Raw genomic sequence first — 20182 nt, forward strand, 5'->3', positions numbered from 1 at the left:
TGAAAGAATAAGATTAAGACTACAGGAAATTGGTAAAACCATAACAATTGTAATGGTTTAGTCACATGAAGTGGGACATCAGTGGAGAAATTATTCTGTTCTGTTTTGTCATGTAATGGAAGAAGGACTATTGTGCTGAATTTTGCTACAAAAAATCTTTTCAGGAAAACCAGAGACGGATGTGTGGTTTTTAAAAAGAAAAGGGAAGCAGAAGACTTGAATCAAGATCGTAGTACTCTTAACAGGAAATGAGATCTAGTGTTTGGATTTGTAGGGGTTCAGTCTTAGCAGGACCTATCCTCCACTATGGCAGGAAGAAGATAAAGATTGAAACACTATGGGTGGCTCCAGTGATGGAGTTAATGTAATCTGAGTGAGATCCTACCCGGTAACCTCTTGTGAACCTTCTATCTGAAAAAGGTGTCAAGGTCAGAGTGAAGAGGTAGAGGAAAGACAAGATGTGAGAAGAACATTTTTTATAAAATCTCTTATCAACATTTATTAAGCATAACTTGATTTTTAACTACATTCTAGGTCTCAAGCATACAGTTACACTGAAATAAGACATATTTAGTGGAACCAAGTCCAAAAACAAAAGGACAAGTCAGGTTACCCAGGGCAGCTGGAATTTTTTTTCAAAGACATTCACATTCATCACGAGTGTCACCAGAGAGTCCTGGCTGTGATAAAAATCCCACACCCTCATTTTCAAGCGTGGCTGGTCTAATGCTATTGGTGTGTGGTTTTTGTTGTTGTTATAAGATAAATGATGGGTAATTCCATTAATGGTGATGCCAGTAAGTACATGTTGTCTTAACATTTAGAATATAATCACAGAGTTTAGAGCTGGAAGGGTCCTCCGAGGTCATCTCCTCCAATTTCTGAATGATTTGCCGTCCAAAGAGGATGAGAAACCATTTATCGAACACCTATTAAGAGAGGGCACTTCCACATATATTAGGACTTGATCAGCCAGCTGGGTTCAGATTTGGAAAAGAATAGCTCAAGTCCTGCATTCTACATTAAACCATTGGGTCTTCTACATCCATGACAAAGACTAGTCTCTCACAGGGTATAGCTTCAAGGAAAAGCAGACTTTCAAATGCAGAAGAGACAATATGCCACCAGATGTCTCCTGGAAGAGAGGACTGTATGAAATTCAGACGCACACAGTAGGAAACTTCAGGGGGTGGCAGAACACTGAAGAACACTGTTGGCCTGTTTAGCTAGACATACAGACACTCATACCTATGCCTGGTCTTGACCTAAAGTAGAGTCCATTCAATGAAAAGCTCATTACTGAAAAGCAGCAAATATCCTCCAAAATTATATATATATATAAAATTATATATAACTTAAATATATAAATATATATATGTGTGTATATATATATATATATACACTTTTTTGCTTTGGAATCATTTTGATCAAGAAAGTTATCATATTGTGGATTTTTTTTCCTATTAAGTAAATTCTGAAGCATGAGAACACTAATTCTCAACTGCTTTTAAATAAATTGAACACAACTCCCCAAGAATGTTTCTTAGTAATTTTAGGATACTATTTTATTGCAATCTGAGTCAAATTTACATTTTTTTTTGTATGTGTAAATGAGAGTTTATTGACAAAGACACAAGGTCAAGGTCCCTGCAAAAATTTACATTTTTTTAAAGGAAAAAAAAATCCCTTTCCTTCAAACTTTCATCATAATCAAACTCTTGCTCAACAAAACCTCCTATATTTGGCATCCCTCATAAACAGCTTTATCCATCCTGAAGCTATGGAAGTAGTAAAGGAAACTCCCAGAGAAAGAAAAATATTAAAAAGTGGAAGTACAATGGAGCAAAGATTAAAAAGTAACTTCCCCAGGGCATGTTAGGAGAAACAAAAACTTGTCTGAGCCTAAGGTTTTCTCTACATCCCCCGGGGTGAGTGGCTCTAGATATTCTCAGTCGTAACTGGTTATATGGTGGTAGGCAGGCAGGAGAGTGGGCTAAGAGATAAGACGTTTGCCTATGACATCTCCCTTTAACTGAACATTTAAAATGGACCTCTCCTTGTATAAGGGTTCTGCACATGTTCTTTCATTCACCTTTTATAACAACCCAACAGTACTATACTACTTTCTACTATTTAAAAAATATAAAGATGGAGGCTCATAGAAATTAAGTGGCTTGCCAAAGAGGCCTCATATGGTCAGGTCTCCTTTTCTCTAAAATTAAGGACGTGTATCCATTATGCTGTGTTGCTTCTAAAATGTTCCAGAGAGAATTAAAAGCACATTTACTGATGATACTAATGAGTCTCTGTGCACTTCACTGTACTAAATCCTTTCTATGTACCAGACAATTCACTCCTTACAACAGCCCTACACATGTTACAACAGGAGCACTTGAGCCTCAGAAAGGCTAGAACTGTGTTAAGTCAATTCTCTAAGAGCAGACTCGAACTATGTCTGGGTTACTCCAGAGTCCAAGCTTCCAACTAGTTTGCTCTATGGGTTCTTGGACTCCTCTGAGAATCTAACAAAAGATATAGATAAATATTTCCACCAGAGTTTCTCTCCATCTGCACGTGAGGCCAGGTAATTTTGTAGGGAGGTGCTGTGCTGGGATTTTCCATGTGCTCCTCTTAAGCACACCCATGGTTTCCAGGGGGTTCAGTTTTCTGTTAGTCCAACCCCTGTGTTCTTTAGCAGTGGCCAGGTGCTACCTCTGCCATCAGTTCTGGTGACGCTGCTTAGCTTCCTCCACCTCTCTTGGTCCATTTTATGTAAGGCTCTTACTTCCACGTTCTGCTGAATACAGAGGGGAGAGGGGAAAAACCAAGGCAAAGAGCTAGTCTCTGCAGAATATGAGAGGAGCGTTGAGAGGGTGGGCTGGCTTTCCCAGGGATAGCTGGCTATGGCCCAAGGCCAGTCCACATGAGTCTTGGGTGTTGAGAGGATTAATCATGACCAGATGTGGGCTGCTGCCTCTGCAAGTTTCTAATGGGGACCTTGGCGAGGCCTCCTGGGAAATTATGAACACCTAGAGCCCAAGCTGAAAGCCTGACTTCAGATTCACAGAGCAGGCATTCCCGGGAGGAGGGTGGACTCCAGGCAACAGGGCACCTGTCTAAGGGAGAGAGGTGTTCTGAACAAATCCTTCTCAAGGCCTCAGGTCACTCCTTGACATCTGCAAGCTGTAGTTTTAACTAAAAAGAAAAACTATGCCAACCTAGTAGAGAACCTTGCATTCCAGACTGAAATCGTTTAACTCCATTTGTAAACAACAGCAATGAGAGGTACCAATGAATCAAGGTTTTTAAAGGACAGCTTTGAAGCAAAGCAGTGGGGGAAAGAACAGTGGCAAGGTCGAGCCCATCAGTCCTTGCTCACAGGGTGTGGACCTGCGTTAGCACGGGCTTCACATCACTTGCCCAAAACCGCCAGGTTCCACCAAGAGGGCCTTTCTTCCCAATAAAGCCCAGTTTTCTAAGGACAACTGACTGCATTCTGGGGTGCACATAGGGTCACTGTGCCCATACTCTTCTTCCCGTGGAAAATCCCCCTTGTGTTCCTGCTCACCCATTGAATATCTGCTCGTCTTTCAAAGCGAGCCTCTGCAATGACCTCCTCTTCATTTTTTTTCCAGGTAGAATTAAGAGCTCCCTCATCTCAGTAACCATGATCTCACACTTGTCTGTACAGTCCTTACCAGAAGAGGGGTGCGTGTGTGTGTGTGTGTGTGTGTGTGTGTGTATATCTGTGGATGCATGTAATTTAATATGCTAGTAGCTTCCCAGATCATGGAATGAATAGTTTCAAGTTTCCTGTCCTTAGTATATTGCATAACTCAGTCTTTATATTCCTGATATGTTTGCTATAGTGAATCCCTTGAAAAATCTTTGAGTCAGATGATGTAGACCTGTTGTACATTTCACCTATAATGAACAAATTATTTAGATTACAAACAGTAACTATGACAGATTCATGAACCCAGGTTGGCTTGGATTTCCCACCATATATTCAGAGAACCTTTATAATTCTGAGTGAACCTTCATTCCTTTCTATGTCCTGGCCCTATCTCCACTTCTTCAGCTATTGTAAATTTTCTATTTTTTTTTAATCTAATTCAGTCATCATCTTAAGAGCTTCACTCCATTTCTATGTAGCAAACCAGTGAAGTCCCAGCAGCATATCATTGTGGCATCTGAAGCTTTTTATTTTTAAAAAATTTTTTTGGTAACTAAAGGATACTTTTTAGAGCATCAAGAAATGCATAATCAAAGCCATTCTGATATAATGCTTTCAAAGTGTATTATAATCCATTTCATTTAAAATTCCTTCTGGAGAAATGTGGACCATAAATAAACACATTACAATGTAGAGGCTTTACTATGGCCATGCTGCTGCTTATAATTTCCTTGGCAAGACAGTTTGAGAAGCACTTAGGATCATCAGAAATATTCATTGGCCTACAGTGTGGCAGGAACATTCTTTGCTTGTTTTACACATTTTCTGTTTCCTGTAATTTCAGTTTCCTTTCCATCCCTTCCTACCTCCTTCCTGATTTTCTGCTCTTAATTTACTTTGGCCTAGAAAACCAGAAGAAAAAAAGCTTGTTAAGGCAAATGTGTTATATGTGAATCAAGAAAATTATGCATGGATGCCTAATCAGATCAGAATCTTGGAGGTCTTTGCCATATATTAAAAATTACCTTATTTATTTACTTGTTATTGTGTGTTAAGACACAGTGCTCTCATTGGTGTTAAGATTGCTTAAAATCAACCACTATAAAAATGGATCCAAACCAGAGTACCTACAGCAAAATTCTGATCCAAGTATGAACTCAGCATTAATAATTCAAATACACATGATGATGATGATGATAGATTTTCAGGGAAAGGTACTATTTTCAGAGCCAAAGCATCATCATCATTTTAAATCAAAAATTTTAGATCCCAATTTCTTTTTTGATTAGGACTACCAACACATAATTTTTCCAAGCCCACAGAAACAATCACAGAATTTGAAATACACATTCACAAGATGTAGAATTCCAAAATTTTATTTAGCACAGTATAAAAATATTTTTATTTGCATTTCCATGCACGAAATAAAAATGCCAAAGTCATAAAAATTGGCAAGAACCGAAATGATAGATACTGATATTTTGAGATCTTAAAAGTGATGTGTTTTTATAAAGCAATTACTACGGTAGAAAATTCACAAATAGTAAGTTTCACTATATGAATCAACATATGCTAATGTTTTCAGCATTTTGAAAAAGGAAATTCCTATGAAATACATTTTTCTTTAATTTAGCAATTTCTTTTTTTATTTAAGCTAAAATTTCTGTTGGATATACAGTGATTATGAACTGATTATATTTTCCAAGTTAAAAGCCTGCCATTAGTTATATCTAAAATGTATCACATCTCTGTGGTTAGGGGTGAAATCGCTACAGTTTGGTTTTACGTAGTTGAGGATTTGCAACGGAGCTACTTAACAAACTCAAACTCAAACTGTCTGGTCCTCTGTCAGAGGCAAAAGCTTGGGAGACTCTGATAACAGAAAGGAGCCTTAAATGTCTCCTACCACTAGTAAAGATTATCAATTTTCAGAAAAACACAGAGTTGAAGAAATCATTTAACATTAGTGTTCCTTAAAAAGCTGTCCCTTTTATCTTCTCTTGAATTCATTAATTATAGATACGCCACATGATTTATAGATACCGGCAGAGATGGAGGTAGAAATTATTCACACTGGGATCTCTGGGTTCTGTTAAGGGGCTTGACTGCTGTTAAATGTGCCCCGTTACAAAGAGACTAGAGGTTCAGGATCAAGTGCCATGTTCTTGAATATTCTAGAGCTCACAGTCTCCCCAATCTCACAGTAGACTCACTTTAAAACATTGGAATCATCTATATTTGTGAGAAATTCTTTTATGTATTACTAAATAGTTTAGATTACACAATTCTGTATCTTTTAGAAGTATCATTCCGAATTTTCTAAGCACACAAGAATCAAACTACTTAAATTATGTCTGTTTCATATTCTGAGTGCATGCATTTGCAATTAGCTATGTCAGGCATTTTTTTCATCATCATCAAGTAGTATTTATTAAGCACAAACCTGGCTAATTAATTTCCCAGAGAATAACAGATATTCTTAAATTCATTCTTTCTACTTAAGAGCCCTTAAATTATCTACCTGACACATGACATTTCCCCCCTTAACAAAAATTGCCTTTAAATTTTAATTTTATCTTATTATTTCAAGGTTCCAATAGGACATATTCCACTCACAAAATCAGTATGTCCAAATGAAGAGTGTCATTCAGAACTAGTGCAACAGACCCTATGAAATATTTATTCTTCGATAGTGTTAATAACTTACCTATATTTTTCAAAGGTATATATTTTTCTAAAAGTGATTAATATAAGAAAATGAGCTGTTTAACTGTCAGCATAATCAAGTGACATACAAAGCATTTTCTCTAAACAATTTTAAAAATAGTGCAGCTCAAAGCAAGAGAAATTCTTGAAAAAGGGAAAGCCACTCATCTCAGAATTCAAAATGTTTAGCAAATAAGCATGAGACTATCTCAGATCTTCAAAGTGATCCCTGAGACTGCATGTGTGCTACCCTGGAGAAGATGAGAAGAGGTTTATGTGGATTTGGGAAATGGTGACTATTTTTATTAGGATTTCTTTCTAACTGCAACACAGACAATATTTCTTTTTATTTCATAGCAGTTACATTTTACATTAAATGACAACCACAAAATGAAATTTTACAAAATCATCCTTGTGGACCTTGTAATTTTATTCCAGTCATCATTCGCAGCTCAGAAGAAGTTAACACATATATAATTCTATTTAGTATTTTTTTCCAGAAGCAATTAAACTGTACTTCAGAAGCAAACACTCAGGAAGAATGAGAGCAAAAGCAAACAAGAAACATACAATACATGCTGTTGTATAGGCATTTTAGGATCTACAATGTAAGAAGCAACATTTGGATGTTATGGTTGAAGGCTCTGCTTAAGCACAGCTAAAGGTATTGCTTCCAGTGGGATCTTTAGACAGCATTGTATCCAAGTAAGCATGCAATTACAAGTGTTGGAGGCCTGAAACATACAAGGGGCTTTATAGGCTTGATTTCTGTCTACAATTTTTTTTTTTTTTGATATGAAGAGCGATACATGTGACAAAGAGAGAGAGAGAGAGAGAGAGAGAGAGAGAGGTCACCCAATTGAGAGAGAGAGAGAGAGAGAGAGAGAGGTCGCCCAATCACTGGTTGACTCCCCAAATGTCTGCAGAGGACAGGACCAGGCTGGGCTGCAGCTGAGACCTGGGAACACAGTCCAGGGCTCCTACATGGGTGGCAGGGACCCAGCTACTTGAACCACCACTGTTGCCTCCTAGAGTCTAGCAGAAATCTAGTCAGGAGCTAGAGCAAAGCATCTGTCGCTCCCCGTCTTCGTGGAGGAACTACACAGGACCCTGCGCTGTTCTTTTGTCTGCTCGGCCCTCCCCGGGTTTGCTGCTGGTTCTTCCCGGGTTGGCTACCGACCCTTCCACCTCCGTGGAAGGGCGGTTCCCCCTGCCACTTTCCCCACTTCCGCAGGGGAGCGGCACACCGCCGGCCGGCTCTCTCGGGGGCTGCACAGGTGTTCCTCCAGATGTTCCCTTTAGATGTTCCTCGTGCATGTTGTCTCTCTCCTCCTTTATAGTCCTTTTCCACCAATCCCAACTCTGCTGCCCACACGCCGAGTACGCTGCTCTCCTCCAATCAGGAGCAGGGTCAGCTCCTGGAGGTCATCACTCAAGTTGGCAAGAGGCAGCTGCGTAGAAGCTGTTTTCTCCTCTCCCAGCGCCATATTGTGGGAGAGCAGATGCATAGAATAAGTCTTAATTCCAGTAACTTAGTCTAGTCCGAGTTGCTCCCAGTTGCTCCCCACAAGCATCAAATTCAGACACTCTGAGATGGGACATAAACGTCTTATCCACTGTCTTCACTCCTAGCTCAAATGCCCACCCAGGCTTTATTTCCTAACAAGTAGACTCAACATCAAACACTAAGATGAGATGAAGCATTTGGGTAAATTTGAATAAAGTCAAAATATCATCCAGTTTGCCCCTGGATGAGTCGGGGATTCTTTTCCAAGAGAGCATCCATCCTATAGTAGCTGAATGCAATGATTTTCAAACAGACATTTACATGTCTATTAGCAAGAACTAAAAAAGAGATGAAAGGATTGAACATGGCAGCCTGAGAGGAAAGAAGAAAAAGAGGCCCCCAGTTAGAGTCCCAGCCACTCAGGTGACTTGCATGTGGCAGGTAGCCCATCTTTGTTTACATCAGCAGCAGCCCCTGGGAGAGCAGAGTGCGCAGCATCCATAGAAGAATTGGTCATACTTTTCAAAGTAGTTTAGTTTTCACAAATCCACCTTCCCAAAAGGGAAAAATACCTTGAGAACCCACTAGTGGCAGGAAGGACCAGGAGAGAATACTGTGCCGTGCCAGAAAGATGATTTTGTTGGGCCAGATGCTAAGGTGGATGTGCCCAGAGCTTAGCTCCACTTTTCCCTGGGGACACTGCAGTCTGGCACATTTGTATCTTCTCAACAGGGACAGGACCAAAGTCTCAGAACAATTTTTATAAGACATAATCCTGAACTACAGAACAGGTGGCAATTTTCTGAGGAGTAACAGTAAATTATTGGAACAGCAGAAAGAGGATAGAAAACTTCTGCCCTTCACCTCCACCCCCTACCAGTTTTTCAGACTTCTCGTGAGCCAAGCTCAGGCCCTTACCCTGTAGGCTGCAAAAAGTAAATAAGACAAATGGATGCTAAGCCTTCACAAGAAGGCTAAATTCATGATTTACGCCTTGTACTGTTTAAGATCAGCTATAAATATGCTGTCCAGTGGTTTTTAATGGTGTGATTGTCTGACTCAGCAGACCAGTGTCAGGAAAGAAATTTACATAAATGGAAAGCGAAATCTTTCTGCCAGAAGCAAGACTGCTAGATCTGCTTAGGTAAGGAGCAGCTCACTTACACAAACATGTATATACATATTAAACCTGCCCGCTGATACTGCATGAACTTAAGTTATTGCCCATAAAAAAAAAGCTAAGATGTTTGCTTTTAATTTCCGAAAAGTTATCTCCATTTCAATTTGACTTGGAATAAATTCTGCAAATAGAGTTGTCATTAGGAATAAGAAGAAGAATATCAAACTGTATTCACACACATGGCCAAGGGCTCATCCTCAAACAGAGCATATGTTTGGATGCCTTGGCAAAAGAACATGCTGGATACAACAATTTTAGGGCAGGAACCCCTGATCTTCAGGAACCTGAATGGATGGTACGAAAAAGCTGGCAACACATCACAGTGTATAATAGTCTTGGAGTCCACCTGCCTTGATTCGATTTCATGTTAAGTGATTCCGGGCTATGTGACCATAGGAGAGGCACTGACCACTGTCTTCTATAATTTCTCTTTTGGTAAAATGGTATGATAGTAATCAAATGTGAAGGGTAAAACTAGAAAATCCATAAAAATCCTTACCTAAGGTCCAGCATACACTAAGCACCAAGTACAATAAACACTAATAGTTGTTGTTTAAGTATCATTATTTCCCTTACGCTACTAGTTCTGTATTTGTCAGACAGATTAGGGAGTCTTCTAGAATAAGTGATTAGCCTCAATTCTCCACCCGCCTCTCACGCACACCCCTACTGCAGCTTCATCACAGGGGAAGGTGTCTCACGGCTTGACCTTGGAGTCAGCCACGCCATTTGCCTTGAGCAACATGTGGCATGGAGTGTGCCAGTGCAGAGTTCATTGATAATGAGGCTTCAAGCCCTGAGGCCGGCCCTCTGACACCTCAACCGGCCTGCCAGTGCAAGAAGAAGGTGGGAAATGTGGCACAAACTCAGGTCTATACATATCTACAGCATGGTAAGCAGACACACCAGCCTCAATGAGAAAGCTCCTCCCAGTGGTCCTGCAGAGCTATAAGCAAAACGAAAGCTTGTCGATGTATATTACTGAAATGCTGTGATTATTTATTATGCTACAAAAGTGAACAGACCCAAGGAGTGAATTAAAAGTTCTCTACACACAATATGTTTCTTAATTCCCAAAGAAAAACACGTTATTTGTTCAGTGTCGAGGTCTGAAATGAAAGTAGAAGAGCAAATGTGAACAAATGCTTCAACAAAGCCAGGATCCAGGACCAGGAATGGTCTTATAAAGTATAAGTAGACCACTAGGCAGGAGTGAAAACACGCGTAGTTAGCAAGATCATTTTAAAATGATCTTCCAACCCTTATTGGAAGTTTATCATAGACCCTAGGCTGCACAGTTTACATCTATTATCTCTTTTAGTCTTAACATCATTAAGAGATTGGCACTCAAAATTTTAACTTATCTATGTTCAAAGAGAGGGAGGGTAGCTCAGGCAGAATTCCAACTCACAAAGTCTCTTTACATGACATGGGATGCATACGACAGTGACACGAGGTGCAAACATGGATTTCCTGCTCCACGACCACTCCATGGCTTTCACCACAGGGTGTGTGTGTGTGTATTTAATTCTCATAACCCTAGGATGTGGGTGTGCGCTATCATCCCCATTCTATAGGGAGGACATGGAAGACAGGAGGTCAGCTTCCTTGCCAGCTTTTCACACAGCAAACAGCAGAGCTGGATTTGAACACTGGCAATCAAGGTAATCATTACACTTCAGGAACAGCTATGATCACACTGCCTAACCAACGTGAAAGGGAAGAATCACTATCCTCTACCTCCCCCAACTTTTGCTGTTAATATATAAGTTTTTCCAAGTGTTCAAAAGCAAATGAGCATTCTGGGTACCATGGCTATCTTTTAAGGTATAAAATGTGATAAATGACCTTTAATTTACATTGCAATCCTTCTCAGGCTCCGCTGAGTTTTCATTTCTTACAATTTCCTTATTTGCTGCCTTTATGTTTACTTGTTTATAGTTTTGTTTTCCTGCCTGCGTGTGTGTGTGTGTGTGTGTGTGTTTTAGGCTCAGCTCTGTCAGGTTACAAATTCAGTGGAATCCTAATAGGATAATAAAAAGAATGCAAAAAACAATGTTAATCATGATGGCTTTTAAGAACTATCCCCAGGAAGTAAAAATAACCACTTATGGTTTGAAAACAGCCTATTGCTCCCCAGATCTGTCCACAGACACATTTCCTGAGTCTGGCAGGAAAGCCTCAGAGGTCTGAAGCTTGCAATCACCTTCTTCATCCGGTCCCCAGACACAACAGTGACATTGCCAGGCGCCATGTCACAAAAGGGCAAACAGCATTCCCGCTCACCTTAAAGGCAGCACCTCCATGGATGATGGATTTGATAAAAATCCCCAAGTCCGTTCCAGTCTCTCGGGATTTGTTGCCTTTCAAGCTCACTCCCAGGCCTGCCGAACCTGAATCATTCAGGGGGATCTCAAAAGTGAGTTGCTCAGTTGTCTCCAGAGAGAGTGCGTAGCAGTCAGGTTCGCCTTTCTGTTGGGGAAAGTGTGAATGGGGAGAAAGCAGATTAATATTGTAGATTCTCAGATGATCAAACGTAGAAGCAGTTAGCAAGACAGGATGACTGGATCTCTGATGGCTGGAATTCTGCCCCTGGCAGGCAAAGGCTGGTCTCTCTCTGCATGGGGCCAGCCCCATTCTGTGGAGTGGAGAGAGAACTCTCAGGGCATATTTCATGATCATTTGACAAGGCAGCATTTTTGGAAAACCCCATAAATATGGAAATCCAACAGAATATTCTCCATAATTGAAGAGCTGGAATCAGAATAAAGAGAATCTCAGGTTTCAAAAGAGACTTTAAAGATAAGGTGATGTCAATATCTTTGTATTACAACTGAAAAAACAGAGTTTAGTGTAGAAAAATGTCATAATTTTAAAGAAGGAGTGGGTATTCAGCTTAGCCATTAAGATTCCTATGTCCGACATCAGAGTGCCTAGGTTTGGTTCTTTGCTGCAGCTTCTGTCGCCAGCTCCCTGTTAAGGCAGTCCCTGGGAGGCAGTGGTGATGCCTCAAATAACTGGGTTCTTCACCCACGTGGGAAATCTGAATTGAGTACCTGGTCCCCAGCTTAATCCTAGTCCTGTACTTTCGTGGGCATTTGGGGGGCAAACTAGCGGATAAGAACACACTCTCTCTCTATCATTGATTCTTTTTTTTTTTTTTTAAAAAAAAGATTGATTTATTTATTTGAAAGTCAGAGTTACACAGAGAGAGAAGGAGAGGCAGAGAAAGAGAGAAGTCTTCCTTCCATCCACTGGTTCACTCCCCAGTTGGCCACAATGGCCAGAGCTATGCCAATGCAAAGACAGGAACCAAGAGCTTCTGCCAGGTCTCCTGCATGGGTGCAGGGGCCCAAGAACTTGGGCCATCTTCTACTGCTTTCTCAGGCAATAGCAGAGAGCTGGATCTGAAGTGGAGCAGCCAGGACTCGAACTGGTGTCCATACAGGATGCTAGCATTGCAGGCAGGCGTTGTGGCGAAGCAGGTAAAGCTGCTGCCTGCAGTGTCTTGAATACATTTTTTTTAAAAAAAATCAGGATTTGGTTTATGTAACTTAAAATAAATTTTTCATGGAAATAATCACTATTGGTAAAGTTTGTCAATACTTTGTCAATACAATACTGAAAAAAACTGAACTATTATTTTGTATTTATTTATTTATTTATTTATTTATTTATTTTTGACAGGCAGAGTGGATAGAGAGAGAGAGACAGAGAGAAAGGTCTTCCTTTGCCATTGGTTCACCCTCCAATGGCTGCCGCGGCCAGCGCATCGCGCTGATCCGAAGCCAGGAGCCAGGTGCTTCTCCTGGTCTCCCATGCGGGTGCAGGGCCCAAGGACTTGGGCCATCCTCCACTGCACTCCCCGGCCACAGCAGAGAGCTGGCCTGGAAGAGGGGCAACCAGGACAGAATCCAGTGCCCCGACCGGGACTAGAACCTGGGGTGCCAGCGCCGCAAGGCGGAGGATTAGCCTAGTGAGCCGCCGCGCTGGCCCTGAACTATTATTTTGAAATAAGAAAAATGTATAGGTAGAGAAATAGATACTGTTGGATTATATTTCACTTTGTCCAAACCTGTGCTTTAATTGTGCACCTGTAATTCATTGTCACTCAATTTTAGACCCAAACAAAAATGATTATGTGCAACAAATATTCCTATTCCCTTTGACATGTGACACCTAGCTGCAAGTACTCTGGTCTTGAGACAATACAGTTTAGCTGCAAACAGCATAGTCAGAGTTCAGGCCTCCTGGGAAATGTGGGTGGTTAACTCTATCTGGCCCCTAGTGTTTCAAATGCATAGTTGTGGGAACAGACAAGCAAGATCTGATAATATTTGTAGGTGTCCCTTCTACATTCCTGTCAAGCTTGCAGATATGTGAAACTCTGTCACAGTGCTAAACTGAAAAATTAACTGAAAATGAGATATTCCTGGAAACTATCAACTCATTGTAGGTCAGTAGTTCCTTCCTCTCTATAATTATGTCTAGAGACTCTCATCTTAAGGTTACTTTGAGGGGATTCTTATGTAAAATTACGTATTTAAAAAATTACTATGGCTGTCTGAATGGCAGTCACAAATAACTATGAAATCAGAAGTAGCAAAGAACCCATAATTAAACCAGGATTAAAGGGTTGATCATAGCCAGATCCATTGACATGACATTTTCAACTCCCACCAAAACAGAGAAAATCCATGCCTAACTTTTAAATAGTTCTTTGATTTAATTTCATTGCAAATGAAGTTAGCTGTGAAGATTTTGACAACAGGTTGTTCAAAGAAATGAGCCTTTATTGCTTAATTTAATAAACCTATTACAGGTTAGCTCTTTTAACTAACTCATTATATTATTATCTAAAAAACAAATCCTCTCCTTTGATTCAAACTGTCCTTTTTCTATTACAATGCCAGAATTTAGTACTAAATGTAAACTATTAGCCTTCATCTTTGTCTTCCAAAATGCCCGATTTAGAATCCATAACATTTCATAATCACTTACCCTTCCAGTCCTCTCTGGAATTTGGTTAATTTCAGTCTAATAAAGTTCCACCAAATTAAAGTATAAATTAAAGGACAACTGCTCTTCCTACACGTTTGTGAACACTATTTTCACAGAAAAACACACACACTTTCCTGGCTTTTGAGTGCCCTCATATATTTTTTTTTTTTTTTGGCAGTGAAACCAAATGCAATCTATTCCACTAGCAATTTTTAGGTATGAGTATACATTAGCTGTGAGGGGGCTCCAAAAATTCCTGGCAAATGAGTGTTATCTTTTAATTTCATTTTCCATGCACCCTTTGAATTACAGTGGTCACTATTTCGTACCAAGTCTCCTGAGCTGTTTCTCCCTGCCTAACTGAAATTGTGCATCCTTGGTTCACAGCTCCCCATTCCTCTGACCCCCTGGTACCCATCATTGTAGTTTCTTCTTCTGTGAGTTCAACTAAGACACTTAGCTACTAGAGTATACTACATAGTATCTTTACGCCCCACTATCGAAGGCCATCATGATTTGACCCACCTACAAGAAATTCCAAGTCAAGTTTCTACTGTAACAGTAAGACATGATGCAATTTTATATTCTCCACCCACCTACAGTTATGCTTTATGTCTTTCCTATGCTGTAGCAGGCTCGAGTCCTAATTAGTGGTCTCCAATAATAGCCAATGTCCCAATGGTGAAGGAAGCCATTACAGTAGTTAACACAGCCATTTCCTCTGTTAGAAATAAATGTGCCTTTACCTAATGTACAAAAAAATCAATATGCTGAATGCCTCCTTCCAATAATCTTGGTTCAATCAGCAACTCTGAAAATTAAATGCAAATCTTGCCAGACAATCTTTTGTAGCAGACAGAAAGGGGTGTGGAGTACTTGCAAATGCCTCCAATGCAGGACCAGAGTGACAGGATAAACCCAAAAGCAATGACATAGCTGGACTTTTGGACCCCCCCAGCTTCCATCTTTTGCACAACAGCTCTTTTCCACATAGTGTTGCTTTTTCTACTCACAGAAATGGAAACAGTCAAGAAAAAAACATTCCAAAGAGGTGTAATAAGGGAAACTTCGTGAAATTCATTTATTTGTTGTCTCACTATTTCATATTCTTTGCCATTAGAGGCCATAACTCTAGACACAAAGTCATTTTTAAGGAAAAATATTTATCTATTTATTTATGTGAAAGGCAGAGTTATAGAGAGAGAGAGAGAACGAGAGAGAGAAAGAGAGAGAGAGAGAGAGAGAGAGATCAATCCTTTTTTTTCTGCTCATTTATTCTCAAATGTTTGCAACAGACATGGCAGGGCTAGCCTAAAGCCAGGAGCCTGGAACTCCATCAGGGTTTCCCACACGGATGGCAGGGGTCCAAGTACTTGCGCCATCTTCTGCTGCTTTCCCAAGCACATAAGCAGGAAGCTGCACCAGAAGTAGAGCAACCAAGACACAAAACAGGGCTTTTGGAATGTCGGTGCTGCAGGCAGTGGCCTAACCTTCACTGCAGCACAAGACAGTTCCTAGATATGTCCACTACATACTTGTAGATGCAATGCCCTAATGCCCTTGCACCTGCCCATAGTCAGTCACATAAGATCCTTATCAATCCTTCTTCCTCCTCAGCACAACTGACATTGAGCTGAGCTGGACAATTCTTTCTTGTGGGAACTACTCTGTGGATTGTAATATACTTGGGCCAATTCTGGGCTACTACCAACTAGATGCAAATAGTACCCTCTTCTCTGCCATGACAATCAAAATTGTCATCAGACATTGCCACATACCACCTGGAACCCAAATCTCCTCTAGTTGGGAACCACTGCCATGAATCATCAATTTCTGAATGCAGTGGAAGCCAAGAAACTCGGGCCCAAAGTGGCATTTTAGCAGCGGCTGGCTCTATCGCTGCCTAGTAAAGAGTTTCCACCTCTAAGGAATAGGGGACAGTAAACATCCTTGCATCTGACCACGTCTTAGCTTCATGGGTTCATGACTGACCATGAAAGAAAGAATTACTGGAGGATCATTTACATAGTTATATTCCTGGATACAGGGCAGCTAATTTTTCAAAGGCAGAAATGTGACCTGTGTGGAAAGAACAGAGTATGAGAGGTGATAGTAAACACTAAATTTATTGGCAGAGACACAAAATACTCTATTTCACTAATACAAGAATCCAGGAGAAAAAATGCTGCCTATCAAGATATTTGTTAGGCTAGCTATGCTATATGTATGCTATATGTATGTCATATGTATGCTGTTTTAAAATTTATTCAGAATGATAGAATTATATAAAATACTGACACAAATGTGTTTAATCATTTGGGAACATGATAAAACAAAAAAGCTTCCAGATATAGGATATTTTAATTGTGTAACATAAGAATTTTATACATATACTCAGAAATCCACCTACCTCTTATCTACCTGCTCCTATCCCACCCTAAGTGAACAACAAAAAATCATCATGATCCATTGGCATTAGACTACAGATTGTTGTTTATTTTTTGTATATTTTCCAGTTTTGATATATATATATGGATAAGAAGATTTTAATTTTAATTAGTTCATTTATTTGAAAAGCAAAGTCTCTCTCACTCATGTGTGCATGCTCTAACACACACACACACACACAGCGTGGCAGGGCGGGGCGAGAGATCAATCCTCTGTCTGCTGGCTCACTTCACAAATGTTCACACAGCTTGGGGCAGATCAGCTCAAACCTGGGAGCCTTGAACTTGATCCAGGTCTCCCATGTGGGTGCAGGCACTCAAGTACCTGAGCCATCATCTGCTGCCACCCAGAATGCACAGTAGCAGGAAACTGTAACAGCATTGGAGTAGCTGGGACTCAAACCAGGCACAACCACAACTGCTCTAATATTCTTAAAGAAATTTTTGAATATATAAGAAATATTTGCTGTATTATTGCAGTGAAGTGTGTATCATTATACACACAGAGCTGTATACATTTATTTGAATACTATGGATACTAATATATATATTCTACATATATTTTATGCATTGCTTAATTATTTAATAATATGTGCATATAAATTTTATAAGGGTGTGTGTGTATACACATGTGTAGTATATTTATAAATCAGGGCCACCAATGTTTTCCATAAGGCTGTCAATTCTCACTTTCTATCTTATTTAATCTACCAGTAGTGTTAGAAGCAACTGATCAAGCCATACTTCTTGAAATACTTTCTTTTCTTGTCTTCAACGCACCATTAATTTCTAGTTCACCTCCTCCTTCACTGCCTAACCTTTTCAGATCTCCTTTGCTGATTCTACCTTATTTCTCCAATGTCTAAATACTGGAGTGTCCCAGAGATCAATCACCGGGTCTCCTCTCTTTTCTTACTTACTCTCTAAGCTACTGCTTCTAATTTCACAGTTTTCAGTACCATTCATACACTTCTGAATCACAAGTTCATATCTTCAGCTTTCAGCCTACAACAATAGGACCATACACTCAACTTTCTGCTATGCAACACCATGAAAGTTTCTACCTTGAAATTATGGTTGAATGGATCACTGCTCAAACTTGTTCCTCCTAAAGTCAGTCTCATCTCAGAAAATGACAACCACATCTTCTGGCTATTCAAGCCAGAGACCTCAACCTCACGGACTCCTTTTTGTCTCACATCCCAACTCTGATCCATCAGCCTTTCCTGTTGGTTGTACCTTAATGGTTCACCCAGATCCCTGTGAGTCCAGCCATGTCTATGACTACTTCTCATCAGACGCTTCTTGACATAGCCCTCTTTCCTGCCTCCATGTTCCCATCTTTCTCCTCTTCAGGTTATTTTTCACCACTGCAGCTAGAGTGGCCCAGCTAAAGCAAATGCACAGAACTTCTTAGAGATTCTCCACCTTATTGAAAGAGTTGAAGTCTTTACAGTATCCCACAAAGTCTTACTAAGTTAAGCACTCCAACTACCCTGACTACATCTACTGCTCACCTCACATACCTGTCACATTGGTCATTTTCTGTCTTCAATACAATATGCCCACATGTGTCCCTTGTCCCATTGCTTTCAATCCCTTTTCCCTGGATTTCTGTATATCTTATCTCCTTTGAATCTCTGTTCAAATATCAACTTACTACTGTGGTCTTCCCTGACCAACCATCCAATGTGATACTGTTTTCAGTCCCTTCCATGTCACTCTGCCTATGTTCACTACTTGCTTTGATTTTATCTAGAGCATTTTTAATACACACTGGAATGTTTGTTCATTTTTCCCCTAATAATGTTGCCTGAATGCAGAGACTTTTATGTTATTCTGGTTCTCTGCCCCACAGTGTATTGCTGGTACCTTACACACTGTCAGACTCAGAAACAGGCGCTGTATAAACTCTTTTTTTTTAAATGATGAATGATATATATGAGTGAGTGGCCAACAATTTGTGCTTGTATATATTTAAATATGTGTATCTGTGAATGTGTATTTGTGGGATTATATATACACATAGAAGCAAATGAAATAAATTGCTGGTGCCACATTTGACTCATGATGTCAATTACTCAAATTTTTCTGTAAGTTAATTTTACATTAAAATAATTGTAAAAATTATGTTAGTACAAGAATAAGGTTAATGAGGTTAATAAGATTCATAAGGTTATAAGGACATTTTAAAGTAACCTATTCCTATTTCTCTCTTGATGCCATACTTCCTGCTCTAGTTTATCTTCAATAACAAATCCTCAGTCAAGGCACAGACATAGCATGGTGACTTGTGATGGACGCTGGCCTGCTCCTGGTTTAAATGGCGTCATGTACTTTAAATTACAAGTAAACACTGTAATAAGCAATGGTCACAGTACATTTTCAGAAGTTTGGAAAACATGATCCAGTACCCAAAGCCACATTCTCTCTCTCTGTTATTTCTCTACTCATCCAAATACATATATGCATATGTACACACAGATACATAAACATGGGACAATAGTTACCCAGAGTGCAATTTGGTCAGGGTGTTTCCCATACAATTATCCTCTAACTTAGGATTTTTAAAAATCTGCTCAGAACCAACTAAGCTGATTCCACAGTCCACTAATGGGTCACTGTTTTCATTTTTGAAAACACTGCAACCATACATGTATAGGTATTACTTTTATTAAAGAAAAAAAGAAATGCAAAAGCAAATAGTGAGAAAAATGTTAAATTTTTTTTCTCTCCAAATTTTGTAAGCCACTTTTAATGTGTTAACCTTTCCAGTTCTAGCCCTGATCTTTCATTCTCTCACAGAAACAGTCTTCAAGTTTCCATAGCTGTTGCTCTGATACTACCCTAATTAGGTATGTATGTTTCCTTTCTCTCTTCCATAGTTATTTCTCCTCCAATTTCTCCAATTCTCTTGTTTTCTTATGTTTCAAGCTATTTCTATTTCCATACAAAACAAATCACCTGTCACAGTTGGAATACAGAGATGAGAGTGGTCCATTCTGCTCTGAGTGACAACAGCTGCCCTTTGTAAACCACAGTCATTTACATTTTTATCAAGCACTTACAATGTACTAAGCACTCTGATGCGAAATAGCCTATACAGAACAGGATTGGAAAAAAGTGTGTTGAGCAACAGGAGGGGGCCTTTCTGTTTCATTCATGGAATTTTCTGAAGAGGAAGGAATGGAGCGAGAGGCAAGAGGAAACAAGAGTCTACAAAGTCAGGGCTTGCCAGATATTCTAACCATTTTTAGAGAAAAAAAAAAAAAAACAAAAGTAATTACTTGGAATGAAAGGAGGCTAGAGAGGCAGGAAGATGGATGACTAGGGAGACCGCCATATTATTAGCTTAAGAGTGTTCCAAATGGGGCCATCTTTAGAATCACAAATGTCTTGTATTGCAAAGAAGTGCTTGATTCACGCACACAAGTAGTAATAACCCAGCCTTCAACCCCTGGGGGAACCCACCAGTCCACAGGGCCAATGTTCAATCTCCCAGAAGCCCAGGTCAGACCTGAAAGCATGCATGCTGAACCTTTTACGGCCCTCATTTCATTAAATGCTGTGCTCTTGGCTCACCACAAGCAAGCTCTGGATATCTTTGCCTTGCCTCCCAAATGTGTAATTAGTCTGTGCTGTGAGCAGCTTACTTTATGCAAGAG

General features: G+C 39.9%; 1 protein-coding gene across 8 annotated transcripts in view; it reads right to left on the reverse strand.

Moving 5' to 3' along the window:
- Window positions 1-20182, reverse strand: part of PARD3B (par-3 family cell polarity regulator beta) — a 1151792-nt gene that overhangs the window by 482807 nt on the left and 648803 nt on the right. For all 8 annotated transcript variants that reach the window (XM_051849249.2, XM_070070340.1, XM_051849247.2 and 5 more), the window contains one exon: window positions 11356-11541. In XM_051849249.2, the coding sequence (XP_051705209.2) occupies window positions 11356-11541 (186 nt within the window). The remainder of the gene's footprint in view (window positions 1-11355; window positions 11542-20182) is intronic.

The sequence above is a fragment of the Oryctolagus cuniculus genome, chromosome 3 (assembly GCF_964237555.1).
Source record: "Oryctolagus cuniculus chromosome 3, mOryCun1.1, whole genome shotgun sequence".
Classification (NCBI taxonomy): domain Eukaryota; kingdom Metazoa; phylum Chordata; class Mammalia; order Lagomorpha; family Leporidae; genus Oryctolagus; species Oryctolagus cuniculus.